The 19,065-nt window shown below is 46.4% G+C and overlaps 1 protein-coding gene and 1 long non-coding RNA gene across 2 annotated transcripts in view; one reads left to right on the top strand and one right to left on the bottom strand.

Moving 5' to 3' along the window:
* DNAI7 (dynein axonemal intermediate chain 7) overlaps nucleotides 1-19,065 on the bottom strand; it is a gene marked incomplete in the record, with an annotated part of 1,381,690 nt that overhangs the window by 414,088 nt on the left and 948,537 nt on the right. Inside the window, 1 exon segment of the mRNA XM_069628488.1 lies at nucleotides 1,414-1,540. Coding sequence (XP_069484589.1) covers nucleotides 1,414-1,540 — 127 coding nt within the window.
* Nucleotides 1-19,065, top strand: part of LOC138513543 (uncharacterized) — a 382,496-nt gene that overhangs the window by 327,400 nt on the left and 36,031 nt on the right. The window lies entirely within an intron of this gene.

Here is a 19,065-nt window from a genome sequence, read left to right as displayed (position 1 = left end):
TACAGCAACGAGAAAATGTGCACGTCTTTGTTTTCTATCTGTGCTACTTTCGTGCAGCGACACAAGGAACTTTGACCAGTTTTTCTAAATCGTGGTAGTTTCATGCAGTCCCATGAAAAACTTTGCACAGTTTTTCGATCTGTGATAGGTTTGTGCAGCAACACGAGAAACTTTGTGCAGGTCTTTTTTTTCCGATCCATACTAATTTCATGCAGCGGCACAAGAAACTTTGTGCAGGTCTTTTTTGATCTGTGGTAGTTTTGATCAGCAGCACGAGAAACTTTGTGTGGGCTTATTTTAGATCCATACTAGTTTTGCGTTGTAGCGTGAGTAATTTTGCACTTTTTTTTAACCATGCTAGGTTCACGCATCGGCAGACGAAACTATGCACAGCTCTTTTTTTTCAATTTGTGGTAGGTTCACTCAGTAGCATGAGAAACTTTACGCAGCTTTTTGTTTGATTCGTAATAGGTTCGTGGCGCAGCGCAAAAAACTTTGCACAGATTTTTGTTCGATTCACACTAGATTCACGCAGCGGCACGAGAAACGTTGTGCCACTCTTTTCGATACACCTGTGTGGTAGAACGGCAGATTGCAGCGAAACAGATTCAAATCTTACAGATTTCGCTTTCCCGGCTGGCAGAACGGAATTTCACAATGACGCCCAGTCTTAGTAAGTACAGCAGCTTGTGTCTCCTAAATAAACAGAGCATTTAAATCTGATTATTTTGGGTCCCTTTTCCATTTGATTGCACAGACTGCGCTTGACTGATGTTTTTCTCACCAAGGCACACATGAGGGATCATTTATTTATTTATTCATTTATTGTGCATTTGTTAGGGGCTTATACAGCAAGTAAATTGTGTTCAAAGCGCCCACAGGCCAAACAGGAAGGGGCGGATTAAAAAACAATTAAAACACTGAGGATAATGGCAGACCTAGTAGACCTTGGGCACATTCAGAACATGCAACTGCAGAGAGAGGAGTGGGGGTAAGTGCTGGGAGGGCCTGTGCTCGTGAGTGAGCAGTTGATATAAGTGCCCAGTGGAGGAAGTGCTAGGGAGAGCTCAGCTGCCAATACATATCTATCACTGTTATTAACTATTGAGAGATTTATGAAAATAAGCAAAAAACAGAAGATTGTGATTTGGCAACAAGTGGCCCCACAGAACGGCATTTCACCCACTGTTTAACGTTAAACTAGTAGGTGAGGTTTGAAAGCATCATAAAGTGGAAATGCAGGCAACATTGTCTGCCAGAAAGTACAGACAACCCTGCAAGCAACTTGCTGTTTGGCAGGGAGGCATGTGTTGAGCCATTCCTGCACTCAACAGTGTACACCAAAACATGTTTACACATGTTTTGGATAAAGAAGGTATAATGTCAAAAAGGCACAGTAAATTCAAACCTTACCTTCAGTACCTCCTGAAATATCTTCAATTCGGCCTTCTGTCTTCATAACCAGTTCATCTTTCAATTTCTCACTGTCCTCCGGCAGGCTTTTAGCTTCTTCCTGGACTGAGGTGACACTCATAGAACTCTAAAAAGGAAGACCGCTTAAAGTGAAAAACAAGTCTACCCCAATCATTTGAGAAATGAGTACAGTACAGAACCCATCATTGTTGAAATATGCCAGTCTTCTCTCCACCACTTACTTACAAGGTTCTTGAAAGTAATGAGACGAAGAAGAAGAACCAAAACCTAGGTAATCCAAGTACTGGGACAAGTTGGCCCAGCAGAGCAATGAAGATGAAACCTGTGAAAGAGTACAATGGGCCCAGCCACTACTGGCAACATTATATAAACATCGACAATGGACTAAATACTTAACTTGGACAGCCGCAGAAGATGGCAGGTGTGCTGCGCACCGAACACTGGAGATTCAAACCAGCGTTGCTGATCCGGAGGGAAAGAGCTCCAAGGATGTTGGCAGGCCACTGCGTCTGATGAGCAAAAGGTCTGCTGCAGACCTGTGTACAGCAGTGTCGAAAGGAGGAAGGACCGCAGACAGCCACCGGGAACACTGCTGTACAGCCGCAGTGGAAGCTAAACCGAATTCCTGCCATCCCAGGAAGCCCCAGCCACATGCTCAGAACCCCAACAAGGTAGAGGGTGGCACGGGAGATCCAGAGGGGACGCAGCAGGGTGCATGCAGTTGTCCCTAGATCCCTTTGCAATCATAATGATTGGGTGGCACGCCAAGGGCAGAAAGCCTACAAGCCTTCTCCCTCTCATCGCAGCGGTGGAACGAAGCCTGTGGACCACCAGAGAAGGGTTGAGGACCCCAAACACCTTAAAGGGATCATGAGAGGGAGAGACCCTCACAACAGTGGTGGAGATAAGCCCCCCTAATGACCAAAGGAGTGTCAGGGAGCCTAAAGAAAATATGAGTCATCTTTCTCTTGGCAGTACTTGGGAGGTGAGTGAATCAAGTGGGCCATTTCAAAGAAGAGAAACCAAGGGGGACGCAAAGCATGAACATGATACAAGTCATCTTCCCTGTGGCAGTACTTGGCAGGGAAGTGAACCAAGTGAGAACAAGATAATAGGAGAAGGGAGTCATTCTCCTGGTAACCCGGAATGGCAGTAAGGTACAAAAAGCCTGGGGAAGGGAGATATTCCCCCAGGCTATCTGAGACCAGACGTCAGGAGAAGGAAACATTCTCCTGTGCCCACCAAGAAAATATTGTTTGGCACTTTACCATCAAGGGAAGGGAGCCATTCCACATGACAATGTTTGAGAAAGTATTGTTCGGAAATTTACCATCAGGGGAAGGTTGCCATTCCCCTTGTCAACATGTGAGACATGAGACTGTTCTAAGATTTGGCAACTGTTTCAACAAACCAGGAACCATAACCCAGTAGAAGAAAGTCATTCTCCTGAGACTAGAACAGTACTGCCTTATTCTTTGGTTTCTAGTGTAATGGGCATGAGTACGTTTTTCTTGACACAGTACGGTGGACCCTTATGAGTTGACAGAAACCCTGACAGTCGCCTTATCTCTTTAGCTGAGGTAGGGAAGCCCCTCTTAGGAATAGGGATAGATAGGTTGTCTTTTTCTTTCCTATTCAATAAGTCTTTAGACCCAAACATGCCACCTTTGTGTCAGCCACCTTCTTCTGCACCCTTACAGAAGTAATACGCTGGATGAGAACACTCAGGCAGAGATGCAGATGATTGGAGCCAGACTCGGCATCTCGCCAGTGGCCACCAGAGGATTGGTAGCTTTGGAACTAATCTCATTGATCAGAGTACAATTAAGATATGTTATATGTTTAACAGAGGAGGTAGTCAGATGTGTGTTTTTCCTTAACCTATATTTGTACCGTAGTCTATCTATAAGTAGTGCCAGTGTGGAAATGGCTTTCTTTTTGTAATGTAACCATATCACTCTTGCTTCTACTTTCATGTTACCTTGAACTCCAGAAGCAAAGGCCTGCAGTGCCATGCTCTCTGCCGGCTCTACACTATAACACCGAAATCCGAAAAGCTTGAGTTCCAAAATAGCGAAGCCGACTTGCTTGCATTTTGAACATCAAGCTTTTGGGATTCTGGCCATTTGTCCCCTGTTGCACATTTAATGCGAGCAAAGACACACCCTCAACCCCTTAATCCCATAATGCCTAACTAGGTGAGCGGGGGACACCCTTGCAATGCCAACTCACCCAGTTCGTCATTTTAGGCTTCGTCATGGCGCAGTAAAAGCGCATTCAGCATTTTATCTACATTATTTTGGTGCAATACCCTCTCTGGCAGGGTGTTTATGTGGTGTCCCTGGGATGAAGTGTAACTTAGAGCTAGTGTTGTTTTGGACCATTTGTGAGTGTGGGTGGGTTAAAGTCATAGCACAAATACCAGTGGGGACACCGAATGAAGCTTCTTTTCTGTTGGGACAACAGATCCTGCATAACTACCTCAAAGAAAGGTTTTAGAATGCTTCGCATGGATAAGGGTGGATGTGGGGATACAGCAAGCTCAGCAGCATATTCACATCCATCATCAGAATAGTATATATTCCCCAAAAGGAAAGAGAAGAATGTTTCAGAGTGAGAGAAAACTGGAGAACGGACAGGAGACCACCCTCAAGACTGATGCTGGCTAGTAGCAGAAAGATCCTTTGCAAGAGGTCATTAGACTGGATAATAAGGCTATATACCCTTTCTGAGATGGAGTTTTGAGCACATAATGTGAACGTTATTTGCATGTTTCTTTGTTCTTTTTTTACAAATAACGAGTAGGGTGAGTGGAAAGGCCAGGGGTAGCCAGCTGTGGGAGTCAGAGCTTTAAGAAGTTGAGGTTTTGTCCTATCGGTGTGGCGGGTCAGAAGGGAGAGTCAGACACATTGAGGACATTCCATATTATCTAATGAAATTATAGAAATAAAACCTATCTTTCCCTATTGCTAGAGGGAAAGTCCTGCCTATCTAAGGGAACTAAAGGTCCTTGTCAGTTGTCAGGAAGTCCAAAGTAAGAAGGTCCTCTGTCCAAACTAACTCTACCTGACCCTACCATTATATATAGAACTACATTAAATAGGCCAAGAGAATGTCTTTCTTCCCCTGTTTATGTTCTCCTCTTCTGATAGTCTCTTTGGCACAGATATTCCTTAACATAGTCTTCATGGATAGTCTCTTTGATCAACTCTTCTAGCTCTTCCAAAATACTCTGAGGTTTTGTGCTTTCTGTGGTATTATACTTAGAATACCTTTCCTTCATACATGTTCTCACACTCTTGTCTAATCTTGAAGACTCTTCCCAATCTTTTAATTCAGGCTTTTCTTTATTTGGGTTTATCTTGATCCCTTTTTAGGCTTTCCTTGTCAAGGATTGTCTTTCTTAGGTTGTCTCCTCTTTTATCTTGTTCACCTGACAATCTTATTTCATGTCTCTCATTATGTGACTCTATTTTGGGCTTTCTCCAGTCTTCAACTCTGAAGGCATAGGATATCTTCCCTTCTTCGCAGGGGACTTGCTTCCAGTCTGTTTGTTGCCCAGCCGGTATTGTTATATCCCTTTTCTATATGTTTTTCACGTCTCTTGTTAACGATCTTTCTAGTGACAACTGGTCCTCAGGATTTGAATGAGTGTCTCTCTTCATATAATTCTGGTCTTCCTCGACCAGGTTATTCATTACTTGCTTTCTAGGGTTTTCACCATTCTAATTATACAGTCTTAGTTTTAATGACTCGTCCTTAGGACTAGTACAAGTTTCTTCGTACATTTAATGATGCCCCACCGGCCTCTGGCATTTTCTGGTTCCCCTGTTACCTTTCTGTATGCAGGGGAAGGTTGCAGGTTTCGGCTCTCACTTGGGCAACGCTCTTCGGTATCTGTACTCTCACTTTTCGCTCTCGCCAGCATCCCGTTTTTGGCTTCTCGTTGGGTTACAGCTGTACACAGGCAGCAACGGTGGTCTCTGTGTCATTGTTCGGGTGTCCTACCACCATGCTGCAGATGTGGTCACGCCACTGCCGGGAACATGGTTTGTCTCTTCCTCTTCACAATGGTTTATTCGCATTTGCATATGCCAGACCTCCAGCATTCTGCACTGGTGTTCCTCGTTCACTCGAAAGTCAAGTGCTCTGCAATCTGTCTCCACTCCACCTCCAGCAGGAATGATGATGTCAGGTGGCTTTCCCTGCAAACAATGCTTTCCTCCCCGTTTCTACGACTCGTCCCAGTTAAATGCATGACTCCTTAAAGAGACATGCTTTACTTGATTCAAATGTTTTCAGTGTTTTGTTATATACTGTAAGGATTTCAAAGGAGTTGAAATGCATGGATAGTTCTGGATTTCTTCCATTAAGCTTGAGTATGCAAAATAGATCTAGACATGGAGGTAGTGGTTGCATATACCACGAGAATCCTTAGATGCTAGATAATTAAACGTATGACTCTCAATATCAAGTGACTTAACTCACCTATTAACCGATCAATGGTCGGGTCCTTGTTGGAGAGGTCGAAGACTCTTATTATTCTCTTATTGAACACATTTATTGATAGAGGATACCATTAGAATTTTTCCCACAACCATTACGTTTTGTGTCTTTTCTCTGAACATTTCTCAAAATCGAGAGGAGTCTCAATTTTGGTCCAGGTAGGATTACCCATAACAGCAGATGCATCCTTGAAGGATGGTGAGGCGAGAAAGGAAGCAATCAGGGGGGTTATTGACAATTTTATGATTACTATTGCAGGGACTGAAATCAAGATTTGATAAGCAGGAGCTAAAAGCAGGTCCTTGGTATTGTAAGGAAGGCATGGTATCAACAGTAAGACCGACACAAGTGACCACAGTTCAAATGGGTTTATTGAACTTAAAAAAGGGTCTTCGGTATCGTGTTGTGGCTTCAAAGTTCAGTCACTCATCTGCTGTTCTAATTATATTCACGTTTCTTGCCACATACGCTTCATACATTGTTCTCATCAGTTTTCTCTATACAATGTTGCTGCTTGCAACCTTGGCTTCAACACAGACTGGTCTGGTATTAGACTCCCCAACTCACCGGCTGTGCTGACTTCACTGGTGCTGCTTTGCTGTAGGAGCCAAGGACAGTACCATAGCTATAAAGGATTCTCTCCGCTGTGACTATCGACGTGGGAGAGCCCCGGGTACCTCTGACACACAATGCAGGATTCTTCAGCTTTGATTCTGGGTCTTGCGTTTCCTATTCTCGAAGGCTTGTGAAATTTACAGTCTTTCGGTGAAAAGGTGAAGGGCACTTTCCTCCTTGCAATCTTTTTCGGTCTTGCCGTCTTTCGCCTTGTATTAAACTGCCATCTTGGAACTGTTGCTTTGCCTTGCTCAGAGTATGCTTTTGTGCTCTGCCTTTTATCCGTGTGGGGAAGTATGATGTAAGTCAGGTGTGTGTAATGGTCAGTAATTGCCTGACTCTGCCTGACCATTGTATTGGGACATGTCGGGTATACGGCTCAGGTGTTAGTCCATTTTCTTTCACAGTGAGCTGTCTGTGAGAAAGTGTTTGTGTTGGGAAAGGGGGCGGGGGTGTTGAGTTCCTAAGTATCCTACCGGGTAGGATCGTGTAAAGGTGTTACAGGGAAGTGGATATTGCATCTCCCCATCCGGTGTCTCACTTCTACTCCCAGAGGACCCCTGACCCAGGTGATCCTCCCGCATGGGTCTGTAGGGAAGGGTAGGTTGATAGGACCCCCCCTCCCACTGCATGTCCCACCCTGGTGAATAATCATGACTCGTCGGCAGCACACCGGCCCCCGGGCCCAGGCGGCAGGGCGGCTGCAGACCGACACGTGAGGCTGCACCACCACGTTATGAGGCAGAGCACAGACGCCATCTTGTATTAAGCCATCCCCATCTTGCTAGAAATGTGCAGATCTAACCCAAGGCAGAGCAACCCTGTACACTGAACGCTGCAGAGTGACCCCCACTTGACCGCGCTCACAGAGGCCCACACTTCCCCCACTTCCCCCTGCATGGCAGATCCGCTGAGGACTCGTTCTCACGAGTCACCAGACGCGAGCAAACAACAAAATAAAACACTGTAGCTGTTAACCTTCCGCAGTACATCATTGCCCCAGCCATGAACAGGAACATTGGGATGTAACTGAGACCAGCCCAAACCCTGCAGGCCCTGACCATGCACCAAGCCCCCCAACTATAGACGGCGTGGCGCCTCACACCCATACCCACCCCGAAAACCCTTGCAACATATAGAAACCATTTATGTAATATGTGCCTTGTTGACTAATGTTCGCTGCTAATGTAAAGGAGAATGGGTAAAGAGAAAAATATGCAACCAATATTGTATATAATGAAGAGATGTACAAAGACTGGACAGCTGATAACAGTGAACAATAACATGTGTTGCTCTCTTTATACACACACCTGCTTGACACTACCTCATGTTCGTATGTCAACTGTAGATGTGAAATGCGATGTAAAAAAGTATGATCCCCAGCTAGTATTCCATTTTAATGCAAATACATATGAGCGCTTTTAGAAACCCCATGTGTTGTTAGTCGCCCCTCACCCATACGACAGTAAACCGCCTTGTGCAAGATGCCAAGCACAGAGCTGCAAGGCCATTTCCCCCTCCTCCTGCCCAGGCCCTCTCGAGATAGCCGGTGTTCAAACAGCACAGCGTTGCCTTCCCTCCCGATCCTGCTGGACCAATTTCAAGCATCCGCCCGCCTCCCCCGTGTCAGAGGCCGCCACAGCCTGACTCCATGACTTACGAGCTACCTGGTCCTAAATCCCACCGCCTTTCAGGCACCAGTCACATGCCCCCCACGGGCCAGTAGTACCTCCATCGACCCCGAGGTAATGACCCTAGAAAGGGGGGCGCCCACACGTGTACCAACAGATCGTAATACCATCCCTCACTGAAATTGTCAAGGCAGGTTAGTCAAGCACCCCCGTCCATGCCCCTGACTATGCCCATGAGACCGGATTGTTTGAACCTAAGGTATCCTCCAAACTGATGTATTGAGACACTCCAGATCGCATATCAATGTTCCTGGCCATGTACTGATCTAAAGTTAGCGCTTGCAAGAGTTACAAATCAACAGGACACATGAAGTGTGACGAATAGTTGGGAATGTGTGGCCAAAAGGGCAAATGTTAGTTTAGTTATCAATCGTTGTTACAAGGCATGTCCGGCCGGCGCTCCACCCCGATGAGCCCGGCTGCCCTCCCACCCCACGTGGCACAGCACCAACGTCCGCTAATCCTGGAGAAGCAACTGTATACATTGTATACCACCTAGCCATCACCACCCAATCCCTAAGAGTCTGTGGCCCCTATAGCTTACCTCATGCATGACGTGTATTTGTAATATAACTGACTGTCTTTGCTATTGTCAGACAGAGCGCTCTCGGAGTTTGCAGAGTCCTTTGCATGCCCTATATTGATATATATAAAGCTCTTTTTGATCTCACCCGCACTTGATCCTGGCCTCTTTCCCCTTCTGGGGTGTGTCCATTATTGCCTCTCACTAAGGGGGGTGCGTTTCTGGGGACGCTTACATTCAGTGGTGACCCCATAGACGTGATCTATTTTGTTAACTTTAAACTGTCCCCTTGGCACGAGACGACCCCGGTTGCAGTGGAGATGCACGGTGCGCCCGCTCAACAGAGCCGCTCACCTATGGCAACTGGTATGCAGAGACGTGCGCACGCAGTTAGGTCGAGAGGGTACGGGTCCCGTTTCAAAAAACCCTTAGTACCGCTCGCCGGAGCCGGGTGGGGCCATTAAGTGCGAGGCCACGCTGCTTGGACGGACCAAATCCGGAGAGTCTCGGATCAAGACGGGCACGTGAGTATTAAGTGCGAGTGATATTAAAAGGGAAAAATGTTTGGAGGACAAGGGGAAACAAGAGGAAAGGAGTGGGGGATATAAGGGGAACTTTCTTACTTCTAATACTTTCTCTTTTTTTTTGCATATGGCCATTAGGATACTGAAATAAAAAGGGAAAAGAGGAAGGGAACCTAACTCTGCAAGGGGGTAGAAGGCGGCGCCGCGTAGTGCTATCTCGACTAGTGCTGGGAATAAGTAAAACTGTGAAAAGATAAATTAACGTTGTCTGAGTGAAGAGACATGGAAAATACGTTAGAACTAGCTTTTCTTCTTCTTCTCAAAATTCCTCTCATTCGGGGTAGAAATAAGGTCTTAAAAACAATTACAAAATATATATATATATATATATATATATATATAAACAAAAAAAAAAAAGAAGCTGTGTGAGAGTTAGAGGGGGTCGCCGTAGAAGGCGAAGGGCAAGGCGTGGAGGGTAAATGCTATATGTGTATGCTGAGGTATGATGAATGTCTGTGGTGTGTTGTGCACATTGTATGGTTGTGATTGTCTGTAATTACGTGACACTATATAAAAGCATTGTCTCAAGTACTTTTCTAGGGGGGTACGGTCATTGTAAGTATGGCCTGGTAAGATTTGACAAACCAGCACCTTTTTCATTGAGCAAAAGTGTGAATTGTTTATTATAACGTGAAAGTGGTTGAAGTCCCATGTACACAGTGACCCACACATAGTGACAGAACAGACTAATACAAGAGAACAGAGTAACAACGGTCTAGGCATGGGAGCGGAGACACCCCTAGTGCACATCTGTAAAAGTTTACCAGGACATGCAGAAAGAATAACTAAGTACCATGACCAGTGGGCAACGGAACTGAAGGGGGAGGGTCTCCCCCAGGTCTGGCCACAAGGAAAGTCCTTTGATAAAAGTGTTCTGGACATGGTAGCCACCTGCATATTCCTAAAATACAAGGGAAAACAATTTCATAATAGGAGGGAGATACTAGATCTATGGCGATTATTCGAGGAAATACCTCCACCAAAGAAAATATACACCACACTTGATCAACCTGCCCTCACGGCTACCCCATTGGCAGGGGCAGAGGGTAGCAAGGAGGACGAGGGAAAAGAGGGAGTCATAGAGGTGACTCGTTTGTACCCACTTCTAAATAAACCCTCACCTGCTCAAGGAGACAGTGATCCCACATACGTGCCCACTAGCACCCCCACACCCACAGCAAGACCAACCGCACCACCGCCATACGAGTGCCCCCGATCAAATGGGCAGGTGAGTACCCCTCAGTAAACATATGTAAGTTGACAAAAAGACTTAGACGCCAGGCTCTCAATAGCAAGGGAAGAGTTGTCAAGGATACAAAGCATATGTGAGCAAGGTGAGCCCAGTACAACAAGGTCAGAACGATTGTCCCGGTCCCACCCCTTAGATAAGTCAAACGGGGAAGGGTGGAAAAAAGGGGAGATACTATTCAGAATACAAGAGGAGCCCACCCAGATAGTAGAACTAGGAGCGAACAATATAGGAGGAAGTGTAGAGGGAGAAGGAATGGAAGGTGATGGGAGAGAAGAGCTGTGGTGTGACCTAGAAGAAGACGAGCAGGAAGCTGTGAGATTAAGTCGGTCAAGTGGCACAGGGAGTAGAGCGCTCGCTTTGACATCCGTGTAGAGCCTGCTAACGCAGGTTCGAATCCCGGCAAGGCCAAACTCAGCCTTTCATCCTTCCGAGGTCGATAAATGAGCACCACACACCGTGGGTAATAATAAGCAGCGCTCAGATACCTGAGGGTTCGTAGCGCTATATAAGTGCCAAATTATTATTGGGAATGGCAGCAGGAGGAAGTTTAGTGGAGTTAGGGGAAACGCCACTGGGGAGGACACTAGAACAGGAGTGGACAGGGAGGTTAAGAAACAGGACGGGAAGGATAGCCATGGTGGGGAAAAAGGGAACAAAGGTGAGTATTGGGAAAGGATGTAAGGGACGAATACAACTCCCACTAATACATCGGGGAGACCAAATTATATACCTTGGGCACAGATGGATAAGGCAAACCTATTAAAATCTCTGCCCCCGCTATCAGGTGGAGCTAGCAAGTGGATATACGCCTTTGAGAAACACACTGCAGGGGTGCCCCTGGCCATTGGATATGTCACAAGTTTACTCGTGTCAGCAGTAGGGGACCAATCAGACAGGGTGTGGGCAAAAGCCGGTTTCCCGGGAATAGCGCTGGATAGTGACGGACATGATGACGCTGCCTTCAATACCGTGCGCGCGCGCGCGTTTGGTACGCATTGAGGGAAACATTCCCAGACACGCCAGATTTACAGTCAGTAATGCAATGCACTATGAATGATGGGGAAGAAGTTATGGATTACATTTTTCGGGTACAGGAGATGTGGAGAGCTGAAAAGGGTACACCATATGACCAATCAACATCGTTATTTTACTTCATAATAAAGTGAGGGCTCCCAAAAGAAGTGCAAAAAGCGCTCGACAAGATAGCAGGGATTGAAGCAAAAGGATGGCCAGAGATGCAGAGCATAATAGTGCACCATTGCAAAAGAATTAAGGAACGAGAAAAGGAGGTGGCACAAAAGAGGTTGGCAGACGAGGCCAAGTTAGTACAAACGAAACTGGTGAAGGTCGCAGCAGCTGTAGCAGCACTCCCACACGACAGAGATGCAGAGGAGGAGGAGGGGTGATTGGTAGCGATACAGGGGAGGATGGCTTCAAATTGGGCAGACAACGGGCAGAGACAGTGGAATAGACAGGAGGAATACGGAGGACTGCAGTGGCAAGCGTGGCACCCCAGCAACAGAAGAGGTGGGTAGAGAGGGCGAAGAGGAGGTGGACAGGGATATGGAGGTAATGGCAGAAATGGGGGACCAGGACCCAGAGGGGGGCAAGAAAATTGTTGGAATTGTGGGAGGTGGGGACATTTCTCGCGCGAATGCAGGAGTAGGCCTAACCCGAGTTACCAAGATGACCAGTATTGCGGGCACCGCCATCCGGGAGCCCATAAGGGTTGCCCCGGGATGGGGAAAAGAACAGCAAGACCAAAGGGGGCAAGAGCAATACAGAGAAAGACCACACAACATTCAACAACATCCACAAAGCAGTGAACACCTACCATACACTCAAAACAACCCATTCACTACGACATCTAATGGTGCACCTGCCCCATATGGAGGAGTAGCGGTAGTTTCAGGTAACGTTTTCAGCCAAGGGGGAACAACTAGGCATCCAGCATAGGACAGCCCACAGAGAGCACTTGCGTGCCCAATCCTATCGACAACCTTCAATGCAAGTGAGGAACCATTGATAGGAGCAGAGATAGGAAATAGACAATTCATCAATATGGTAGATTCGGGAGCCGAAAAATCGTGCATACTCGAAGGCCGGTTTCCGATATCTAATCGTAAATTGGAAACGCAGGGGTTCTCTGGGGCGGTGGTCGAAGTTCCTTACACAGAAGATTTGGACGCGACAGTGGGGGTAAAAACAGTGAGGGCACCCCTATTGTAGTATGAACAATCCCCCGTGAACCTGCTGGGAAGAGATCTGCTCAGCAAATTGAACATGACTATCTCATTCACAAAAAGGGGAGGGATTGTGTGCTCAACCCCAGGGATGTGTTCTATGCGTGCGATGCTAGTGATATATTCAAGAGCCACATGCCCAGAGGTGCGCGGCATACCCGTGAACCCAGATATGTTCATTCATGGGTTAAAAACATTAGCTAGGGTGGTCCTGGAGTTGAAAAAGCTAGAATGGAGAGTACCAGCAGAATTTGTCTTTTGCCAATAGCCCGCCCCGAGATAATGCCAGGAACAGTGATGTCATTGGACATACATGCAGTACAAATCACAGCCAAAAGAATAGTTGTAATTGCAATGGATATACACGACTGCGAGTGGCGCACGGTATTATGCATAAACGCTGACATTGCACTCCAAGATCTGTCAGATGAGGAGCTTTTCACAGATTCATAGAGTGACGGAGAAATAATCATGGAAATAGCCATCCCTTGTGAAATAATGATACAGCAAAGGCAGGTGCCAGTACAGCTAATGGCAGTAGTAGGCGCCCCACCTTTGTTCTTTAATGATGACATGCAATCAGTGCCCTGGCAATTGTGGACGACTGGTCCCCATGACGTAGGGCTACTATGCGGGGTTACACCAGTAAAGATCAATCTCAAGCCTGGAGCAATTCTGCCCCGGGTCAAACAATACCCCCTGTCCCGGGAAGCAGAAGAAGGGATAAAAAACAATAAATGCTCTACTCGCACAGAGGATAATAGTACCCTCGAACTCCCCGTGTAACACCTGTATTTACCCAATCAAAAAAAGCGAAAGGAGGGGCCTGGAGGATGATCCAGGACTTACGCCCACTAAATGACGTCATCCAGAAAGAGTTCCCTTTGGTCCTGAATCCGGCATCCATCCTATGCAGCATACCAAAAGACGCATCTCACTTCACTGTGGTGGATTTAAAAAACACATTTTTCTCAATACCACTCGCAGAAGAGTGCAGATACCTGACAGCATTCACCCTAGAGGGGAGGAGGTACACACACTGCAGATTGCCCCAGGGATATTGCGAAAGCCCCAGCATATTCAACAGAATATTGCATAAAGATCTTGGAAACATGACTGCCGACAGCACAATAATACAGTACGTGGACGATTTATTAATTTGCAGCAAAAACGAGGGAGAGTGTAGAAAAGACTCCATAGCCCTTTTAACATTACTATCCCAAAAGGGGTACAAGGTGGACAAAGAAAAGTTGCAATATTGTCAACGTGAAGTGCTGTACCTAGGGCAATTAATATCAAAGGATGGCAAGAAAAGAATCCCAGAAGGAGTAGCAGCTATCTCCCGTGGGAAGACCAAGGACAGTGAAAGACATGCAAAAATTCCTAGGGATGTGCAACTATTGTCGGGCCTGGATATTAGAGTATGCTGCATACACACGCCCATTGCTCCAGGCACTCAAAGAAGCAAAAAAGGAAAAAACAGAAATACAGTGGGACTCGGAGACGTGCGATGCGTTCACATCACTCAAAGAACTGATTTCAAATGCACCAGTGCTCGCGACCCCAGATTATAAACGCGAGTTCTACCTATTCTCGCACTGCAAGGGGGCACTCATGACAGCAGTTTTAACCCAGAAAACATCACTAGGTCACAAGCCTCTGGCATACTACAGTGGGACACTGGACGCCGTAATGCATGGACATTTCACATGCGAACAGGCTCTCGCAGCCGCCGCGTTCGCTATCGAGAAAAGCGCCACCATAGTAATGGGGTGCTCACTGACACTGTATGTAGAACACTCATTGCTCGCCATACTCGAGCGATCAAAAAGCACATTAACCACACAGAGAGCCACCGCGTATAAGGTAATACTGTCAAGCGACAATATACACGTGGTAGGATGCAAGGTGGTTAACCCCGCAAGATTCATCTCAGAACCATGCACTGTAGAGGATATCCAGGCACATGATTGTGCAACATATCAGGGCAAGGACAATGGCACAACTGTGGTGAGCGAGAACGCACTGGCGGAGGGAGAGGTATTTTTCATAGATGGGGCAGCTTCCATAAATTCCGAAACTGGAGAAAAACATGTGGGGGTGGCAGTCATGCGAATGGAAGAGGGTGAGTACGAGGTCCTAATACAGCAGCGACTGCCGGCTCATTTCTCAGCACAGGGAGCAGAACTGGTAGCATTAATTGAAGCATTCCGAGTAGCAAAAGGATGCGCAGTAACAATTTACACAGATTCGGCATACATGGCTACAACAGTAAACGGTGGGCTTTCCAGGTGGGGAAGAAGGGGGTTCAACCGGGCAGATGGTTCACCCGTACAACATGTAGAATTATTAAGGGAACTCATAGAAGCATTGAAAGAACCCACCATGGTAGCAATAGTCAAATGCCAGGCCCACACCAATAACACTGACTTTGTCTCTTTGGCAAACGTGGCAGCAGACGTGGCAGCCAAGGAGGCATCATATTTAAGAAAGGAAAACACAGGTGAGTACTTAATGCGAAGAGAAGCGGAGGATGGTGTCCCGGACGGGTACAATGCCATGCCAGTGTCTCAAATACTGGAACTACAGGAAGAGGCAGCTGAGGACGAAAAGGAGTTGTGGACAAAAAGAGGATGCAGCCAGTCGGCAACTGATTTATTATGGCGGCAAAACAACACAGGTAAAGTGGTGATGCCAACTAAGATATTAGAAGTAGCATTCCAGCAGTTACACTTCCCAGCACACAACGCAAAGGCAGCACATCGCGGCCGAAATACAAGAAAACTGGTTCATTCCAGGGTTACAGGAACAACTCTCTAAGCTAACAATGGAATGCACAACGTGCCAGATATACAACTCCGGCATGACTTTGAGAACACTCAGGGGAACGATACCCAAGCCGGTAGGACCTTTCAGAGAGCTGCATTTCGACTATGCGGTTATGGGTGAGAGATGCAATGGAGCGAAGTGCATGATAGTGGTAGTTTGCCCATTCTCACAGTGGGTAGAGGCAGGCCCCTGTGCCCGCCCACATGCTAAATGTGCTGCAAAGTTTCTAGTGCAGGAAGTATTCCCCCACTGGGGAATTTGCTACATAATTCGCTCTGACAACGGCACACATTTTGTGAACAATCTCTTTAAAGAAGTGACATCATTGCTAGGAATAAAACATAAATTATGCTCGATTTATCACCCGCAAAGTAACGGTATGGTAGAAAAGATAAACGGATTACTAAAAGACAGACTCTCAAAACTGTGTTTCATCCTTAAGAAAAATTGGGTGCACTGTCTCCCCTTGGCCCTGTTTGAGTTGAGGAATCAGCCAAGCAAGGATCACCATTTGTCGCCCCATGAGATTGTGACAGGGAGAAGAATACACACAGCACACTCACCCCTACGTAGACATTCAGATGCACACAGAAGTGCAACTGTACTAGGAGAAGAATTTAATGATTACCTGACAAAACTTACTAAGGCAGCACAGATGATAGCGAGACAACTTGCACCACCATTCATAAGTGATGGGGAGAATGAAACGCACACTCCAGAGAAAGAAAGCCCAACAGGTCAGCTGGAACCAGGTGAAATGATATATGTCAGGAGCTTCGTGCGTAAGTAGAATGCTCCAAGATTTCATGGGCCATACGAGGTGGTGTTTTGCACACCCACAGCGGTGAAAGTGAAGGGCTTGAGATAATGGATACATTTGACAGATGTCCGAAAAGCCTATGACAGCGTGGGATCAGTAGAAGGTGCAGAGGGCCCGGACGGGGTAAATGTGCATGAATAAAAGAAATGTAAAAACAAGAGCATGCAAGGTTTATTGAATGGACAACTGTATTATAACAATGTTTATGACAAAATGTGAAGCAGCATAACATGATCTCTCTCTCTCTCACTCTAGATGATTACTGGAAAGTGGAAAAAGCAAAAAATAATTGCACTGTATGCTTAATGCACCCTTTTCTATGTTTCAACATATAGGAGTAACCATGGCAACGAACAGGCCGCCTGCAACAATTAGCAATAGGGACAATAGGAGTAGAAATGTTTTTGATTTGCGAACATACTTCTACGAATGCGGGTTGACTGTCTGTGCTATTATATTTTTTACACTCATGTTTGGCTTAACAACATATTACATAATAGCATTTATCTGCATTGAGATAAATGAGGGGGGAGGTAATGGAACTAACATGGAAAATGTAAGCAAACCGTTTAAGGAGGGTAACTATTTAATATAGGATGGCTTTCAGCTGGTATGGGGGTATGGCCCACATCCAGATGAGGCAAAACGTCAGAACGATACTAAAAACAAGCCGACCACCCATCTGAAGCCCCAAAGCAATACCACAAACTTTAGTGTACATGAACTAAATGATCGACACCCATCTGTTATATCATGGTTATATGGCACCACTGCTACCCCGCCCACAACGACAATCAGTCCTCCCAGAGAAAATGACTACACCACAGAGAGAATGAAAGAGAATATTAAAATGGCTGACAAGTTTATGACTCTGTATGAGGAATGGGAGAAGGAGGGGGCCGGGGAGAGGAAGTCCCTGTTGCACGCAGCCAGGCACGCTAAAACATTCCTTAAAAACAGGAGAAAGAGGGAAATGGGTAGGAAGAGATATGACGAATACTATGGCCTGGGACTAGACACGATAAAAGATCCCAGGCAGCCACACCAGTCGAATAAATGGTATGCAGACATGAGCTCCACAGCCAAACGAACAACTAATGAAAGCTGCTACGTGTGCTCGCTGATCCCCCATGCCTCGGGCACACCTAAAGTTTTAATGCCGCAAGAATTGCCTCTTGCAGACGCCCAGTGTCTCCTCCATCTCACTCTGTGCAGAATTAAGAACACCTTCCACACAGTATCTTTTGAAATGCTGCAGAACGAGAAAATGTGCTACTCAAGAGCAAAAGGAGTGGTATGCTTAAAAGAACCATTTCTAGTAATAAAAGGAACACTATTTTCAGAAAACAAATGGAAAGATGATGTCGTAACGTGCAAAGCTGAAGCCCTGCGAGGGCTGTCTACCGAAAAACTACAATGGATTGCAAAGACGTGTGCCGAAGTGTGGTCAGTACATGTGGCAAAATTGACCTGGGTGAGCGCTATAGAAAAAGCATTGAAACTACAGAAAGAAATCTCAAACAAACTTTGCTTCCTGGGAGAAGGAAAAATCGACATGGGAAGAAACACGAACTGCAGCAAGAGCCTAATGATCCCAGATATGAAGAAAGGAACAACAGCCCTGATGGACACTTACTGGGTCTGTGGCAAGCGGGCGTACATGCACCTCCCACCATCATGGAGGGGCACGTGTTCTCTGGCGACACTGCACTCAGCCCTAATGGTAATACCGGAGAGCCACCTCGGCCAAGGGGGCCGGAAGACGACCCAAGCTACAACCAACGCCTCACCCACTGAAGAGCCATCACTTAACGCCCTATCAGAAGGAAATGCCGACGGAATCATGTCCAGAAAACAGAGGTCATGAAACTATATCTCAAAGGCCTCCTCAGAACTTTTGGCACAGATCCCAGACAGGTACAGGTTATTCAGCTCAGCGGAAAGCTTCTTCGCCTCCCTCATTCCAAGCATTCAGGCCCGAGCAAATGCAAAATGGCTGCAGATCACGCGGTGGGAGCTGATTCAATTGGCCAACGACACTGAAGAAGGGTTCAATGTGATCAAGGTGGAGCTAAGGGCGCTGAGACTCATGAAAATGCAAAACAGGTATGTCCTAGACCTGTTGACAGCGATGGATGGAGGTGTTTGCCGAAAAATCGGAAGTGCCTGTTGCACTTTTGTACCTTCTGAAGATGCTGATAATGGAACACTATCACACGTCATCGCCGCAGTACACAACCTAGGGGAACGAATGAAGACGGAAGGTGGCACCGACCCAAGCACGTGGTTCGATAACCTTTTTTCCTGGGTACCTTCCTGGATGGGGCTCGCTGTGAAACTACTAATGCCCCATGTTTTTACTTGTGATTTTTTGTGTGTGCCAGTTGGGTCTTCGATGCTGCGCAAATGTAGTCCCCAATGGAACAATGATGATGGTGACAATGGGCAACGCCGGAGGAAGGGCACGGGCGCAACAGGAAGCACACGTACAAACTGGTGAGGCTTCAGAGTCCAAGTATAGAATGATACCCAAATATTATGACGGGGATATAGTGGACAGGTTATATC

Source organism: Ambystoma mexicanum, chromosome 12 (genome assembly GCF_040938575.1).
Source record: "Ambystoma mexicanum isolate Mex_15411 chromosome 12, UKY_AmexF1_1, whole genome shotgun sequence".
Taxonomy (NCBI): domain Eukaryota; kingdom Metazoa; phylum Chordata; class Amphibia; order Caudata; family Ambystomatidae; genus Ambystoma; species Ambystoma mexicanum.
This window is presented reverse-complemented; position numbering and strand designations above follow the sequence as displayed.